Genomic DNA, 17,580 nt, shown 5'->3' on the forward strand with positions numbered 1-17,580 from the left:
TGCGTCATTCACAAAACTGCGGCTCGTAACTTGCCACACTTTGCTGCAGCAGCCGAGGCGAAAACAGTGCGACACAATTGTCCTTCCAGCGACTGCTGGGTGAATGAACTTCCTCGGCGGATGACCCAGTTTTTTGGCTGCAGTTTGCAGCAGCAGCAGCCGCAGCAGCATCTCTCCCATTCATCGGCATCCTTGTCGCGTTCAATGACACAACGGCGAACTGGCTATGAATGGGAAAAAAGGACCTCTGCGCATGCCAAGTGGGTCAATATCCTTTGGCGTGACGTCACCGCTGACACAGTTAACATAGCCTGCATAGTTGACGCTACCCCATAAAATTTCTGAACTTTTCCGTTGTACAACATTTTTGCATTTATTTCTAAGTTGGCTCTAACAAAAATCGCAGGCAAAATGGATGTTCGCAAAATGCGTTTTACAAAAAATTTGATTTAAAACCATTATAACAGAGTTCTTTAAGCGACAACTGCGACGACGGCTACGACGGCTGTAAACCATAAAAAAATGAAACTAAGCTTAAGAGAAAGGATCCTCTTTATCGGGTTTATAGAGGATTCACCACAAGCGCACAGTCTGTAGTTTGATAAGCTTCATCGCCCTTTCAGCGAAAATCTCTCGTCTGTTGTATGTTTGCAATTTTGGCAAGCGAAAGGATCGCTTATAGGATCTCGAAGAGCTTCTTCAGCTCCACCATCAGCGCCCAATCCGCCTTGATCAGGTCGTCACGGAAGTAATCCTTGCAGGCATCGATGCTCTGCCGGGAGATCTGCAACGAAAGTTTGAAAACAAAAAACAATGCCATGAAAAACTTGTGAAATTTGATTAATTAAAAGTCCATTAGGTTTCGAAATGACAAACGCTGAGTGAAATGGTAATATTTTCGCCCGTCTGTGTCTATAAATGCATATTAATAACACACTGCGCTACACATAAATCATTGGCATTGTGAATTCAGCGAATATGTATAATTGGAACGTGCCAATTGTCATAACTCCAAAGGGAGATTCGAGATGCGGACAGAGTGGCGGCTGCTCCATCAATCAAGCAACGGGACGGCACGTGTCTCCAGTTCGGGGTTTCCAGTGCTCCTCCAGTTCTCCTCCAGCTCCACAAGCTCCACGATCTCCGCACATACCCCGACATATGGCGCATAACAATTAAAATCATTTTGAACAATACACTTTTTTCCATCTTTTTCGTATCCGATTCAGCTTGAGTTTATGCCCCGGCAACGCTTTATCGAAGCTATTTTAGTGTCGCCAATTTTTATGGCGCCTTTTTAATGCGTTTTTTAATGCCTCGCGTTTATGGCGAGCAGTCTGAATAGTTCCACTTTCAGGCCCCCCAAAATGTCTGATTACAGCACGCCCTTGATAAAGACAACACTCTGTCCTTTGTCTGCCATGTTCCCCCGCTTAATTATTTTCATTTCCATTTCTCTTCTTTTTTTTGTTTATTTTTGGCGCATCGCATATTAATTAGGCTCGATCAATGGCTTTGATTATTGGAGCCGTATATATATATTTATGTAGAAAAGATTTCTCTAAACGATAAAGGGGCATAAAGCCCCTCAAGGAGTCCCCATTTATGGCCATGCATATTAAATGGCAGAATGGGCGACTCTTTTGTCCGCACTGCTAGAGTTGAAGGATATCGCTGGATGCAGTCGTTAAAAACCGAGCCTGAATTTAAGTATACATTGATTGCTTATCTATGACCCGCCTAAATGAAAGTTTATTTGACTTGCTGATTTCGTTTAATAGCTCTGTGAGTTCTGCAATCGGATGAAGCTTAAAAGAACTAAAACCTTCTGAGAACTGCAACCCCCTTACTTGCCACTAAATCTCCATTTAGATTTCTTCTTAGCCAAATATCGACTAATTGCAGCTATTTTTAGCTACCACAAAGACCTTGTACAGATTACTGACTGAGCCCGCAAGGCCGAAACCAAAGTCGTGTACGGTTGACCTCAGCTCCAATTTTAAGGGGGGGTCTACGAGGTTCTGGGCTGGGTTCTCCGCTCGCTGCTCCATTTTGGGTCGCCGAATGCGTCATAGCTGATAAACGGCGAGTGCACAAATTAAAGCCAAAAAAAAAGAAAAAACATAAACCGAACCCGCTGCAAAAATGCACAAACACACACACAAAAACTGGGTCGACATCCGAGGAAACTGGGTTAACTCGATGGTGACGATGCTCCGGAGCGGAGGTCAGTGAACTATGCAAGTGCACTACCGTGGAAGGTAAAACGTGACGTCAGCCGGCAACTCGGGTCAAATACAGCGCTATATAGCTATATAGCTACATGGCTGCTATGGCGGCTATAAGTATGTGCATGCATAAGTACGTATCATCAGGTCAGCCATGACATAATACCCCTTCATGGCTCCCAGGTTCTTGCCAAGCCATTGAGGTCTAAAAATAGTCGGGGTGTCTGTCAATTCGGGGTGGTGGCATACAACCTAATAGCTTTTGATGGTGGAGCCTGCTCTGCCTGCACTGCGAAGAGCCCATAAGATGAACGATAAAATCATAATGTGATGGCCTAATTAGATTTCATTGGAAATGGCAGTCTAACAATTTTGGCCTTTTGCTTGCGTTACTTACATTAATGCCTATCAATGAAATTTAATTGAGATTCTATGCGTACGTGATATTAAATTGTGGGCCAAACAAGATTTTTGCCAGTGCAAACTATATTTATTCAATTTGTAGGCCTAAAAATACATCTATATAACTTGGTTTTTACGCAGCATTAATTGAATAAAGCGCGCTGCCAACTAAAATGGGCAATTAGCGCCGCCTGGCGTTTTTGACGTCACCGATGTCACCCGCTGATAAGGGACAAAAATGAATCGAAAATTAAGTTAGCTATCGATTTTGGTTTTCAGCCAGCACCACCCACTTCCAACCACTCCCACTCATCAAGGGCGCTTGACGTCAGAGCTGGTAAGTAATTGTTAATCAAATGATTGAGCGAAAGGAAGTTGCAAAGACCTCTCAACGCCACTTAAGCCAGTTAAGTCATCGATCCGAGGCGTTCGTTGCTGTTGTAGCCACTTAACACTTAACACACAACCTGGCCATGTAATTTGATAAGCCCCAGCTGGCCCAAGTGGCAGTGACCAAGGTAAGGTTCTCTGAAGGTCTGAAGGTCTGCACTTGGCCATCGAACCATCACACCCAATCCAGGTGCAATTGACAACTTTGGCACTTCCCCGTTGCGATTGCTCGATTGCCGCTGCTGTTGAGCTCAAGTGATTGGCACTCGAAATCGCACTGAATAATGGCATCCGGCATTCGCGAATTGATAATGCAAGTCCTAAAGCTACGCGAAATTAATTGACTAAAATGCAATATTATTCTAGCCATCTACGCGTAGTTCAAACTATCTAATTAATTTAAAAGGTTTGCTGCTGCGACAAACTTTATTACAAATTTTTTGTTTTAAACGCACTCAATTTGTACCGTGTATAAATCAAATAAAAAGTAACAAAAGTAAGTATAAATGCACCACTTCAGATATCTAATCCATTCATAAACACATGCCCACCAAAGCGATGATTGTGCAGTACCACACTTCCCGAGACAAATGCACTCGAGTTCTAAGTTGACTCTTCCGCTCCCGAATTCTAATGAATTTATTGTAGCGCCCATTGTTCTGAGTAACCTCAAGTGGTGGGTACTTGAAAATCAATAGCTGAACTTACCTTGCTGATCAGCATATCCTCGGCCTCGAAGTGGCGACCAAACATTTTGGGCGATTCACCGGGTATCGGATCGATTTTGACGCAAATCTCTTGACCCTTGCGCGCGAATTCGATTTGCTTGTGATTCGATTCGATGGAAGTCACGATTCCAATGTCCACAAACTGCAAGCACAGAAAACAAAGAGAAGAAGTGTTGGTCAGTGAAATTGTGAAAGTGTTTTTTTTTTTTTTTGCATACGTGGCGTATGTGTAATATTGCGGCAAATTAGAAAAAAATCAAATGGCCAAAGTGAACTTTTATGGGGTGAGACTTCCGCGTGCTGCCGACTGAATCGCTGATAAGTTTCACCAGCTCGTTTAATATGCGAAAGCCGTAAAATAACTCCACGTTAAGCGCTAAATAAAAGGTTTGCCAAAAAAGTAGAATAGGCCGTGTGGGTGGGGAATTAAATGGGTGGTGGTGGATGGGTGGGTCTTATCAGCGCATCTGGCGCAAGTTTCATATGCGGTGACCACTTCCTCAATTCCACTGATAAACTTGTGGGTGGCTACACAGTACACTGCAGCGCGTATCTATGCTACATTCCTATATAAAAAAAAAGAAAACTTTAAGATACATTTATAAGTAAAATTAAATCATAAGTGTTTGATTTGAGTATGATTGAATATTTTCACTTTAATCTAATTTGAGTCCCTTGCATGCCACTGCTTTTCTCGCAGTGCATGGGCGCCTATCTCGATGGCCTAACAAAGTCATTGAACCAAATTGTAACATGTTTGTTGTCGTAACCCGTTTGCACTCGACAAAAACAAAACAGGAAACTGTTGCCAACGTCGCGTTTCCTGTGGGCGCCCCAATGGCGTCGACGTCGCTGCCCTCGTTCGTATTTCATTCAAACCAAATAAATTATTGAAATTCTTTTTTTTCTTTTTTTGTTATTGCTGTTCTTGTTGCTGTTGTGTTGGCCTGTTGCTATCGGTGCAAATAGCTACATAGCACATTTACACACCCCCTAGAAGGAGAAAGAAGGGCGAGGGGTTGCGGGGGCGGGAGCATTTGTCACCGTTTCCTGTCGTTGATTACTCATACGCCCCGTTCCACGTCTTCCGTTGCGGCGTCTTCGCTTTTTCGCGCTCTCTTCGAAATTTTCATTAAATGTGTTAATTTATTTCCATTTCCACACAATTTTTTCTTTCAACATTGCGCTTCTGCGGTGCGAGCCGGCAATTTTCGTCTTTTATGAGAGCAACGAAATCATCCCAGTGGGGGATATTTATGATAGATATGGTATATATACATATACATACATACATATATATGCTGCGTAGGAATATGGCGAAAAAACAACACAGGCCCATACCAAATTGGTACCAAATGATGAGAGAAGAAATTGATGGGCCTGATGATGCAAGTGGCAAAAAAAAAAAAGAACACCGACTTGGAAGGAGATAAATCGGTTTAGATTTAAAGTTCTTTTGGGAATAATTTTATTTGTATGTATTTTGACTTTGGTATACTGTTTATAAAATCACTTAAAATTTAAAATAAGTAAGATAAGAATTCTGTTTTTTTTTTACATGAAGTTATCAAGTGGAAATTTTTAAGAAAACAAGATTATCAAACAATATTTTGTTTCAATTTACTCCCAGCTACAATCTCAATATAGAACAACCGAAAAAGTGTGATAAACTTTCTGCGTTCGATGCCAAAGAAAACGAATTCTTTATTGGGCATTAAGAAAAAATTCGATGACGACGCAGCCGTCTCGTGTCGCCGAAAAACCCAAACAAGTTGACTACGAAAACAACATTTTACATTCCGCTTTTTTTTCCCCTGTTCGATTTTGTATATTTTTTGTACAACTTTTTCTGGCTGGCAGATCGTTTGACTGTGTGTGTGAGTGTATCGGCGTTTATCTAAAAATATGATTTATATATTTCGTGCAGACCGGATGTCGTCTATTTTCGAAAAAATAAAAAAAAAAAGCGCTGCTTGTATGAATGAACGAAAACAACAAATCGAAAGCGAACAAAACGAGATTCAAAAACCATTTGGCTTTTTGTAAAATGTTTGATGGAGAGCAGCGACCAGAAGAGGGACAAACACATAGATTGTGTGCTATCTTTATTCATTTTGTTTTTTTATTTTTTTTTTGGGCAGCGCAAACATTTTAGTGACACAATTCTCTGATTTCTTTGCAGCTTGTTTATGCTGTTGTCAGCAGGAAACACTAAATTAGTTGACCGTAGAGAGAATTACCCCATATATATATCGCATAATATATATACATATATTTTATATGTGTCAAAGACGAAAATTCGCAACATCCGTCGCGCGGGGGACTCGAAAACATTTCTTTCAGGGCCTTTGAGTCTGCGCAGCTGCAACTTGGAGTGGCCTCGAAAAATACAACATTGAAAACGGTAGCCACATCAATTCTTCCAATCTAGGCTGCCGGTCTTGGATTCTTGGATTCTTGAATTCTCCTCAACTAAATCTTCAGCCCCTCGGGGCTGCCGATCTACGCTTTTCAAATGGATCGAGAAGTCTGGTGCGCCGCAAACTTGCCTACGTCATGTTTTTCGAGGGAGAACGAAGAACTTGTCGCTGATTCGAGTTCGGTCCGCAAGCCCGCAAGATTTGAGGAAGCATTTATATAGTCATCATCGCCGTGATCGCTATGAACATGATCACGATCCATCCGTCCACGGACCACCAGATAACCCCACTCATCTAGCTGCCCACAACTTTCGGAAGGAGGAGGTGGAGGTGGAGCAGATGGCAGCTGGCAAACAACCTGAGGAGATCATCTTGGAAGCTGAGTAACTAGAGAGGGGGAATGCGACGAGTGGGTGTGCGGCAGCAGGGCTGCATAACAAGAAAATAGATGGAAATATACATGCTATGGTTTATATGTTCCAGAACAAGTTACACAAGGTTCACAGGTAGACAATTGTAAAATAATAAAAATATTTATATATATACATTAACTTTCTGGTAATATCCAACCCTAGCGCTTAACAACCTTTCCACCCAGCTACCCAAAACTGCCAGTTGGTTGGACCTGAGCTCATCTCGAGTCATGCAACGCCAATGCGACATGGCTTTCAACGGCAATAACAATGCCCACAACACCTACCAAATGAGCCAAGACAGACCCCATGGAGCAGAAGTCTAGTCATGCTCATTAGCATCTCGAATCTCCATCTCCATTTCCATTTTCATCTCGATCTCCATTGCTGCAGTGCAGCAACGCCCACAATCAACACTCGCGGCTCGTAGGAGGCCGAAAAGAAAATCTTTCACTCACAGGAAGTTGGTGGGCAACCTCATCATCATCATCGTCATCGTCATCGTCATCTTCATTGCCATCAAAAGTCAAGTAAATCCCAGGTGGGTGTCTGTGTGCTGTTGCCAAGGTGAGGTGTTAAAGAGCGGCAGCAAGCTCCACTGATTAGAAATGATTAGCGGACGAAGTTGTTATTAAATTCGTAGTTTGCGCCACTCGAAAAGCGAAAATTAAGGCCCATTGATTATTGTTTAATTTGTTTGGGTTAACGTCGTGTTATCGGACATCGGAAATACTTGATAGATACCCGCCAGCCGCTCGGCATATGGCCATTAATCAGCCGTGTCAATGAAGTGGTTCCAAGTATCCTGGTTGCCAGTCCATATGCATATTATGCATATTAGTCCGAGTGCAAAACAATCAATTATGCGCCCACGTGAATCAAACTGAAGCGAATGTGATTATGGAACCTCTCTCTTGATTGAACATCGATAAGAATCGAACAAAGAATATATAAAAATAACAAAAAAAAAGTGATAAGAAAGCCGAAAATGCAATTGAACTCTGTTCGAGAGGAAGTGAATGTGAGTTTTTGGCTTGGCAGGTGAGCTATCAGCCAAATTCGTATCAAGTTCAATGCCTGAGTTAATAACTATTATTAGGTTTCTTTTTTATGATTGTTGGCCTAGGAGTCTCCAAGGTTCTGGCCTCTCACAATGCGGCCATAAAATATTATTTCCTTGACGGTTTTTCCCTGGCCAAATAAAATAAGTTTCAAGTAGATGGTCGCGATTGCCAACGAAAGTAGAGTGCGCGGAAGTTAGCTATTTCACCATCTGCTTGAAGTTGTGTAAACAAATAATAGATTTATACCGGGTTCTAGAGACTATTTTTATTTATTCGAATTCGTTAGAGGAGCGTTGTTTTAGCTTTGCGAAGAAATTGATATCTTCATCCTGACCTATACTACGCCCAAACATATTCAACCGTTTTATCTCTCAGACAACTTCTCGTAAAATGTATCTTGTAGTCTGTTGATGACTGGCCCAAGATAATGAGCTATCTCAAACAGTTGCACACCATTGCGATAACTAAAAACACATCTTTCAGTCACATGGCAAACTTGCTAGCCAAATTGTCATCCCGGTTTATTGTTCCACTTGGTCAAAATATTTTTGCGTAGGTGATACGTCCGCTGTTTATAATATTTCCCCCCTTTTTTATAAATTTTATGGGCTGCAGCCCGAAAACATTAAGCGATTAAACAAACGTCAATTAAGTATATTTATTTTGGGTGCGCGTGTAAATTGGTTGAAAAGGGGGGAAGAAGCAGCTGAGAATAAGAACGTTTTTATGCCAGTTTTCCGTCGGTTTTTGTGCAAATTCAGCATTTCCGGCCAAGAAAAACTGAAATGTGACGAAGGCGACCAACTGACCGAGCAAAAGCGAAATAAAACCAACAGAAAGCAGCAACGACGACGTCAATTTCCAAGCCGCAAAAACAAAGGCAAAAGATACAGCAACAAAATGTACAAAAAAAAAACCAAAGAAATACAGAGAGCGGCGAGTAATTTGCTAATTACGCTAATTTCTTTTGTTGTTGCTGGTCGGTCTGCTTTTATTGCAATTGCCATTTGTAATAGCAGCCATTGTTGCTGTTGCGCTGCCTGTTTATTTTCATAGTAAAATAAATATATAAGGCAATCTTGCACAGAAAGAAATATTCTAGTGATTTTACTTTTTTTTCTTTAGCAATTTGATGTTTTGTGTATTTACATAAGTATCTTAAATTTATTGTAAAATATATTAAAGGTAACAAAATATTTAAGATAATAATAATTCCTCTCCATTATGATCATGAGCATATATATCTCTATTTATCCAGTTATCTGTATTTAATGTGCAGCTATTAGATGTGCCGTGCAGATGCAGATACATGAAGCAAAGGCAAAAAAGCGCGTATCTAAGCGGATTTTACTATCTTATCGTGTGTACAAATGCCTGAGTGTGTGTGTGTGTATTTTATGGTCGTCGAAACCTAAAGCTACCCGCACCACCCACCGCCCACCAACACCCCTCGTCCGCAAATGGCCTAGGCAATAGTCAAGGCAACAACAGGAAATAGGCATTTTTATGAATGAAACGAAAGCGAGACACAGACAAACAAACAAATAGAGACGTAGAAGCACGTAGATACACACTCATACATGGATAAAGGCACTCAGTGTTTAGTGCAGAATGCTTAGCTTAATAAGTTATTTCACTATTAGATTAAATCTGTGTTCAGATAGTAAGCTTCTTTGATTTAACACCATCACAAAGTTTCAAGGACTTTAAATCGCTTTAGAAGTTCGAAAATAAATCTATAAAACTCAATAGCCAGTATCACACGTACTATAAATCACGTACTTTAGCCATTCCAACCAAACGATTTTTACAATTTACAATTGTGAGCGCAAAAAAAGATACTCTTGCTGTAGAAATTCGTGTTTGTAGGTTTCATTCACAAGTTGCGAGCGCTCATTGTGTTGTTGCTGCCACTATTTGTTATGGTCTGTTTGCTCTATTTTATATTAAAAGCTTTTATTGCGGCCGTATCCGATAGATACAAGCACATTCGGCATGCCAGAGTGCGCCCACATGTCTTCCAACTGTTCTATTACGAAATCTCTTATCATAATAAGATACGAGTGTATCTAGTAGGTGCTGTGTTGGCCCATTCACAGCATTCCCATTTCATTCATAAAGAGTACTTCCGTTTTCCCGCCTTTCGGCACGTTCAGGAGGCACACCTGCCTTATCTCGGGGGTTGCACTGCTTCCTACTGTTGGCACTTCCTATTCGGATCCTGCACTTCCGATGCCCTCCGCTCGAGGATTCTCCTGCTCCTGACCCCTGACTTCGAACAGCTGGCTGCCTCAGCACACTTATGCCATGAGTACTACACTCCGTTTGCTATCTCTCTTTCGCCGCTTGGAATGACAGTTCATTCATAAAGTTGTGGACTTACACTTGCAGAAATGATTTATCTTTTTACTACTAATATATGTGGATTTTTAAGGGAAGCTTCCTGAACCCTACAGTATTTGTAAGCACAAATAATTAGTTGATATGGATGAAAACTAAGGTTTTTATTAATTCTTTTTCTAATGTAGTTTTATAATGTAGCAGCAGATATTTTTCCCAGTACAGCCAATTATTTGGTTCCTACGTGCGGAAGCATTCACTTCCGTTCTACTTCCGTTCTGCCTCGGCCAGCTGAAAAAACTGCAGCTGGCTGTCTTTGGACCGCCGACAATCCGCTTCCGCAGCTCTTTCTCCATCTACATATGTACGCATATAGTATAGTACTTACTTACGGACAACCACCCCAACTTCTTTTGTATTTAATTACTGGTTCCGGTTCTTAACGCTGTTTCTATCGCTTCATCGCCATCCTCCTCCTTACCATCATTGTGTTTGTTCTACGTGTGCCCCTTGTTGTTGCATTGTCTAAAGTGTTCTTTTGTCGCACACGTAGTATCCGCAGAAACCGATTCGAATTCTTAACAACCCCGAAATGGCGAAAGATGACGCAGTTCCGAGCACCAAGAGGAAGTGCCCGGAAATAATCAGTGATTGTAATCTGAACAGTGAAATACTCTTCACGAGTCCTCGAATGCGATAGGTAAACAGATCTTAAGAGATTTTTGGGTGTTAACTTATGTGTTACCCATGGATTTATCTTTTGAATAATTAGGATTTCTTTGCATCATCTTACACTAATCTAACCTCTAGGAACAGATAAGCAGTTTTCAGAATTGGAAGATTGGATCACAAATGGAAGTGATAGCAGATTTGGTTATTTAATAGAAATCTTTTGTATTACAAAAATCTTAATTTATTAATAATAAATAGATAAGAACAAGATAGGGTATTTTCCATTGTGATATCTAAATTTTCCCCCATTACAAAATTATCTTTCACAATGCCAAAGCTCATAAGACTCTTTCACTCAGCGAAGACTCATTCATTCACAGAAAAAGAACCGCGTAGATCAACTCGGTTCTTAGTGAGGCGACAACGGAAGTCGTAAGCCATGAAGGCTCAACAACTGAGGCAGTCGGCGAAATAAAAAATAATACTTAAATCTAGCACTTAAATGGCCCATCAGGTCCGAGAATAATCGAAAATGGGAAACAGGGGGCAAAGAGGGGCCGCAGGGGAGTGGAGACACCCTTACCTACTTAAACTGAACTCGCAGCCCATAAATTAGGCAAGATCAACAAAATCGGGGAGGAGGAGGAGACGATCGGTGCGACGACCAAGGCAAACTGCTACTATATAAATATACGTGTATATATATAAATCGAAAAATCGAAAAAACTGCAAGAGCCCAGGGGCCATTTAATTAACAAAAACCAGCAGTAGCAGCGCAGCGAATGAGCTTTCATTTCCGCTACAACCGCCAGGCACTTGGGGCATGAATGAAAATATTAAAAGATATCGATCGCCGGATCGACGGTCTTCGATTCGATCTCACTTGCCACCACCACCAGCCCGGGTGCAACCGAAAACTCTTTATGCCACCAGATTTCTGGTTTCTCTGCGGTTTGGGCAAAAGCAAAGGCAACAGCAGGCCGCAAAATAATATCTATATACCACATATGCAAGACGATCTGCAAGTGATCTGCCACAGACTGTCTCTCCGGTTTTAAAGACCGTCTTTAGGAGGCAAACAGATTGAAGGCAAACACAGTGGAGATTCAAAAAAACTTTTAAAAAACTCGAAAATTCATAGATCGCTAGAAGACCCTTTATATAAGCCTCTTTAGTCAAAGAACTCCACAAATTAAGCAGCTTAAGGATGTCAGTTATTTTCACCTTAGTAAAGTTTAGTTTAGGGAATTAGGACTGTAGCAGTCTTAGCTAGATACCCCACTGCATAAATTGCTCGTAGACACTTACACACTCACACATCGCAACGTCCATATGTTAAGTGACTGACGGATTTGGATTTGGCGGTGGGTAACGCCTCCAACTTCCGTTTGCTGTTTTGGCTTTGGTTTTAAACTGCAGGCACAAGAGGCAAAATAAATGTATTCCCCGGTAGATGTTGTAGATGCAGATGATCAGCAATGGTGATGGTGCTGTTTGGTGGTGCTCGTGTTGGTGATCCACTCGCTCCTCCATTCGACGGTTGGATGATGGTGATGTCAGTGGGAGACGACGACGCGGATGAGAACGAGGATGTGCGAGAGTGGGGCGTGTTTGGCTTAGATTGTGCCTTCGATAAAGTGAAACTCTTTGATGTACGAGCACGGGGGCTGATCGAGGCGGATCTGATGAGACCGGAGGATAAACAACGGCTGCAGACTTAAAATGTATAAAAAAAAAAAGAAAAGAGCAACGAAGATTGCCGGTTCGCTGCTTAATTAGCCACGGTGACCCTCAAGGCTAAGTATCCAAAAGGTGGATGATCATCAACAATTGGACTGATGATCGGTGAAAAGGGGAACTTTTAATTGAATTCAATGGGGAAGTTTTTCTTTTTTTTTTTTTGGTTTTCAGATAGGAAACAATACTGAGATCATCAGCATTTCCCTAAACACGACTGATCAGTCGATGGGTTTTTGTTTTCTGTGTTTACGCGAAAGCTGTGGAAATTTTCGATTAGCAATTAAGGTGTTTATTGTTCATTTTAAATATCAAGAGGACTTCCCAGGCAATTGGCATGAGCTTTGCTCTTTTGTATACCTCAAGTATAAAGGCATACAAAATTCATTTTTTTATACATTAACCGAAAGAACGTACATTGAATCACCTTCCCTTAACCCCAAAACCAATGAACCCTCTGACTGTCCATTGATCCAATGATCCCTTACCCTTATTAACCCGTATCCCGTTACCGCACTTTGACACATGCAGTGTCCCCAATTCTCAGGGGTTAAGGGTTGAAGCACCGGCGGTCGGTCAGCCGACAATGGTCACCTGTTTAACCCCCTGGAGCCAAAATGTAATGACAAGCCCATCGAACGGGAAGTGGAAGTGGTTTGAGGCGCTGTCGTTGCTTTCGTTGCTTTCGTGTGAGAACGGATGTTTTGGCCAGCTTGAAACAATTACGCGGTCCGAGAAACAAAGGCCAGAAACCAAGTGATCGGACTGGCCTGCCATTACAGATTTAATTATATAATTAATAAATGTAATCAACGGCCAGGCAAAGACAAGGGCCTAAGAAGCGACCATCTGGCAGTGAAACAGTCGCCGGCACGCATGCGCAGCAGCATCGAAAGGAAGTTGTCGCTGGGAGAGAGGGGAACAAAGAGAATGGGGTCTTGAAAGAGCTCGAGAACTGGAGAGTTGGAGAACCCCAACCCTTTCGCAGAAGAGCTCCCCCAGCTGCAAGTCAACGGAAATCGCAAAGGCAAAAAAGCAAGCAGGCAAAAGCGACAAAACAGCCACGATGATGCGGCAATGGCTCAGCATTCTTGGGCAGAAATGAAGTGCACATCTAAAGTAGAATTGGATCAGGTCGGGGGAATGGACATGGACATGTGGGTCTGGAGCAGGGGTTAGCATACGATCACATGTGTGTGCCCACGGCGCATAAGCTCAGATTGTGGGGACTTGTTGGATGAGCTACTGAAGGTTAAGTATGCATATTCTACCTACTATCTAGAACTTAATTAAAAGGTGTTTAAAAATATGCTAAGGTATCTAAGGTATGTAAAGTATTTCTTTAGAAGCTGGAGTTTGTGTTATCTTTTCTAACTATATACAGTTCCCAAAGCCGAATATAATCTATTGAAACAGATCGTAGGGTATTTCCCTCCTAAAAATCAGTATTAAAGCTGGCAAAAAGTGAGAAGTGGCCAATAAGAGCGAAGGAGAAAGAGAAGGAACACGTTAAAAAGAATGACGATGAATGACGGGAAGCGCACAGCTTAGCAGCGCTCTCTTGGATAATTGAGGAAGTTATAATTGCCAATGAATGCCTCCTGCTCCAGCTCCTGCTCCAGCTCCTCCATCTGCTCCTGCTACAGCTCCTTCTCCTGGCAAGAAGTCAAGAGGGGTGTGGGCAGCAATGGAAAGAGGACATAAACCCTTTGGCACAAGATCGCAGAAGCGACAAAAAGCGACAGAGGTGGAAAGGAAACAGTTGTTGTCTCTGGTCTTTGGTCTTTGGTCATTGGCAACGGGAAACAGGACATGTCGGCGCATAAATTGAAATGAGTGTCGTCGTCGTGTTCCTGCTTCTCTTTTTTTGCGTTACCCAGTTTGTATCATTATCAACGGAAGGACAATAATTGAGGGCCTGCCAGTCCGATGCTTGTTATTATGATGGAATTCAGAAAGCGTTTTGCGACGCAATTCGTTCGGGCGATGAGCTAATAACTATTTGCTTCCAGCTCCCCAACACAATTGCATCACGCACATTCACATCAACATCCAGAGAGAATATAATGAAAATAAAACCGCACCACCTGTGTCAACAATGAAAAGCTGCCCCGCCACCAGAGGTAGCAAATCAAACAAACAACTCATCGAGCCTCCCTGTGCCTCCTTATTATTATCATATATACTTGATACTTGACACGATTCCCAAGACAACACACACTATATACGAGTATTCCAGAGACAAGGACTTTCATTGTGCCACCATTGTGCGCATAGAAGAAGAACCCACAAAACCCAGAAAAACCCACGTCCCCAACAATCGCGATCTACACCGTCGATCTGCAGCACTCCTAAATAAATGCGTGCCTATTGAATGGAACCTTTTGTGGAGCGAAGCTCGCAGAATAGTTAAATATTTGCCAGCGAATAGATTGTGACCACAGCACATACAAAAATAGCATTGGAAAGTTGGCTTGACTATCATTAATATATAAAGTTAAATATTTATAACCAGCTGATGATCTCTTCATCTAGATTCATCATCTTCATCTCGATTCACCTAGATTAATTAATTAGTTAAATTTAAGATCTTTAGCTTGTATTGATGTTTGAAAATTGCTTAAAAATATATTATCTTATACAAAAATAGCTTATTATTTTTCTCAGTGCACTTACCTCCTTGCTGGGCACGCAAATTGGAGTGCCCACTTTGACAATGCCGTTCTCGACCATCACGCCCATCACGATCGGATCTCGACTGTTGAATATGAACTGTGGCAGTATCTGTGGGTTGGAATCGAAGAGATAGTGGTCAGAGAACGGGAAATTAGACCAATGGCTGTTAGATAGACGATGATGATGATGTGGGGCTTAACTAATAGGCGGCTCATCGGGTTAGAGCGATGGAGATGGGTCCGCTCCTAACTACTTTTTAAATAATGTCCGATAATTATGGTGGCTTAGGCGCTGTAAGCAACGGATTTTCCAAGATAACATAACAACTTTATGTCTGCTATGATATTGGGTACTCTGCAAATGGGCTACCAGTTTTTATGGAAATCTATTTCATATTTAAGATCACATAATTAAAGAGCGTTAAATCAATTATAATTTTTTCACAACAAAATGAGTTTAGGTAAAAAAAAAAAAATTTTTTTACAAAAAACCCCCATTAAATATGAAACTGTGTTTTTCTAGTGCATTTTCATATCATTGTGCCCCATTAATAAAGTGCACAGGCTGCCTCAGACCAAAAACCACATTGACTGCGCCAAGAACAACTTAATTTCCGTTGCGTCAACTGTTGAAGATGGCCTCAAATGGGAAGCCGCCTGCAGCAGAATGGGGCACAATCTGAATCAGCCGGCATAGAAAATGGATTGTACGTTGCCGGGAAAAAAGAAAAGTGGCCCAGAGAACACGTTTCTCCAGCTCCAACTTCAGTTCCAGCTCCACAAGCACAGCCAACTCCTTAAGACAGAAGGCGAGTTAATAACTCAAACTAAACAACGTCATTGTTATTACAAGACCTGCGACTGGGACTTCCACTCTGGAGAATCGTTAAGTTCAAGCTGGTCGTATGCACTCGAAAAAATGACTTAAATATTATTTCAGCAAAGAGAAATGCGGCAATATATATAAGAACTAGCTCACAAATATCTAAAATAGTTCTAGTGCTCAAAGTACAACCTTTCGAGTGTAAGAGATCGAACGAATGCTACCCAACAGCTGGGCGATGTGTGTCCAATTACCAGCACAGTGGGAGCCCAGTGGCTAGAAGTGGTCTAGAGTGGACCAGAGTGGACCAAAGTGGCCCCGAGTGGAGTGTGGAGTGTGTCGTGTTGAGTCGCCACATTGCATACGACCAAAATCTAATGATTGCCTATAAATCAAATACGCTGTTTAAACATTATTTGAGCAGGAAGTGTGGACGTGATGCAGGCGTCTGTTGGGATCTAAGGCTTTAATCGCTTGTTGAGTGCTTGTCTTAGCCCGGCTTATATATATGTATGTTCGAGTATATCGCACAGGCACAGACCACGGCCCCCAGGAGTTCAAGCCCGTTCCATTCTTGTTGGCCAGCATCATTAGGCCAGCGTCAAGACGAGACAAGCCGCAGCTGGAGATCCATTCCTGGCTCTTACTTGAAATCTGAGTTGGAGTTGGTTGGTTTGAGTTGGAGTTGCAGTCTCGGTCCCATTCTCAATTTCAGACCGCGACAGATTGCATTTTACACCTGTAGCTTTCGGGGGTAATTGCAGTTAGGCTGTAGGTGCAGCGGGGCGAAGGGAAATGCAACACGAACATGGGCGCATTAAAATAATGCCCATAATGACACCGAGTCTTTTGGGTTTCCGTCTTTAATTTGTTCACCTGATACGTACACTCGAAAATGAGAACGACTTGTGCAACTAATATTCACTTAGTATATATCTTTCAGCGCACTAAATGTGTACTAAATCTCAGATAAATACCCCCCTACATTTCTTTCTTTTGCGAATATATTTACTTATTCTAATTGATTCTAATTTATCCTAGAAAACTTACCCTTAACTTGCAGGGAAAGACGGCAACGGATCGGAACTCCTCGCGCTTCTTCTGCTTTAGCTCCTCGCGATAGGCGGTGAACTTGTCGAAGAGATGATAGATAATGTCCGCTTGGAATATTTTCACGCCCAGGGAATCGGCCATTTCCTGTGCCTCCCGCTCGATCTTCACGTCGAATGCCAAAATCGTTGCATACCTAAGGGGGTCGGGCGATGGAGATAAATTGTGGAGATAAGTAAGATGAGTGAGATTCGTCGGCGGTAATTTAAAACAATTAAAAGTATATGCAATCGGCAAGACGAGCGCTCAACCAACGAGCATAATAATAATAATAATAACAATAACCATAATGACACTGTAGAGTCGTCAGTCGCTGGTCTTCCTGTCTGGCGAAGAGTTGGCCTAATGATCGGATCGGGCCACATGGCGATCCATGGCGAGCACCGAGCACCAGGAAGCGTTAATAATTGAAATCACAAACAACCGCGGCGGAATGAGATCCAACTGACGATCGGTCGGACAGCTCAAGATGTTGTTTGTTTAGCTTGGTTAACTTTTGCCGTGTGGGGCTTTCAATGACAGGAAATGGTTGGCATTTCGAGAATCGAAACTCTCCGTCGACAGGAAAAGGTCCCAAC

General features: G+C 42.1%; 1 protein-coding gene and 1 pseudogene across 1 annotated transcript in view; one reads left to right on the forward strand and one right to left on the reverse strand.

The window, feature by feature from the left end:
• Positions 1-347: 347 nt before the first annotated feature.
• LOC6532825 (eukaryotic translation initiation factor 5B) overlaps positions 348-17,580 on the reverse strand; it is a 33,156-nt gene continuing 15,923 nt past the window's right edge. The window contains exons 7-10 of the mRNA XM_002093526.4: positions 16,943-17,138; positions 15,071-15,178; positions 3,729-3,890; positions 348-784 (exon numbers count right to left, since the gene is read on the reverse strand). Of these exons, the coding sequence (XP_002093562.1) occupies positions 677-784; positions 3,729-3,890; positions 15,071-15,178; positions 16,943-17,138 (574 nt within the window). The 3' untranslated portion in view covers positions 348-676. The remainder of the gene's footprint in view (positions 785-3,728; positions 3,891-15,070; positions 15,179-16,942; positions 17,139-17,580) is intronic.
• LOC26535251 lies at positions 3,969-8,701 on the forward strand (annotated as a pseudogene).

This window comes from Drosophila yakuba, chromosome 3L, assembly GCF_016746365.2.
Source record: "Drosophila yakuba strain Tai18E2 chromosome 3L, Prin_Dyak_Tai18E2_2.1, whole genome shotgun sequence".
NCBI classification, from domain to species: Eukaryota; Metazoa; Arthropoda; class Insecta; order Diptera; family Drosophilidae; genus Drosophila; species Drosophila yakuba.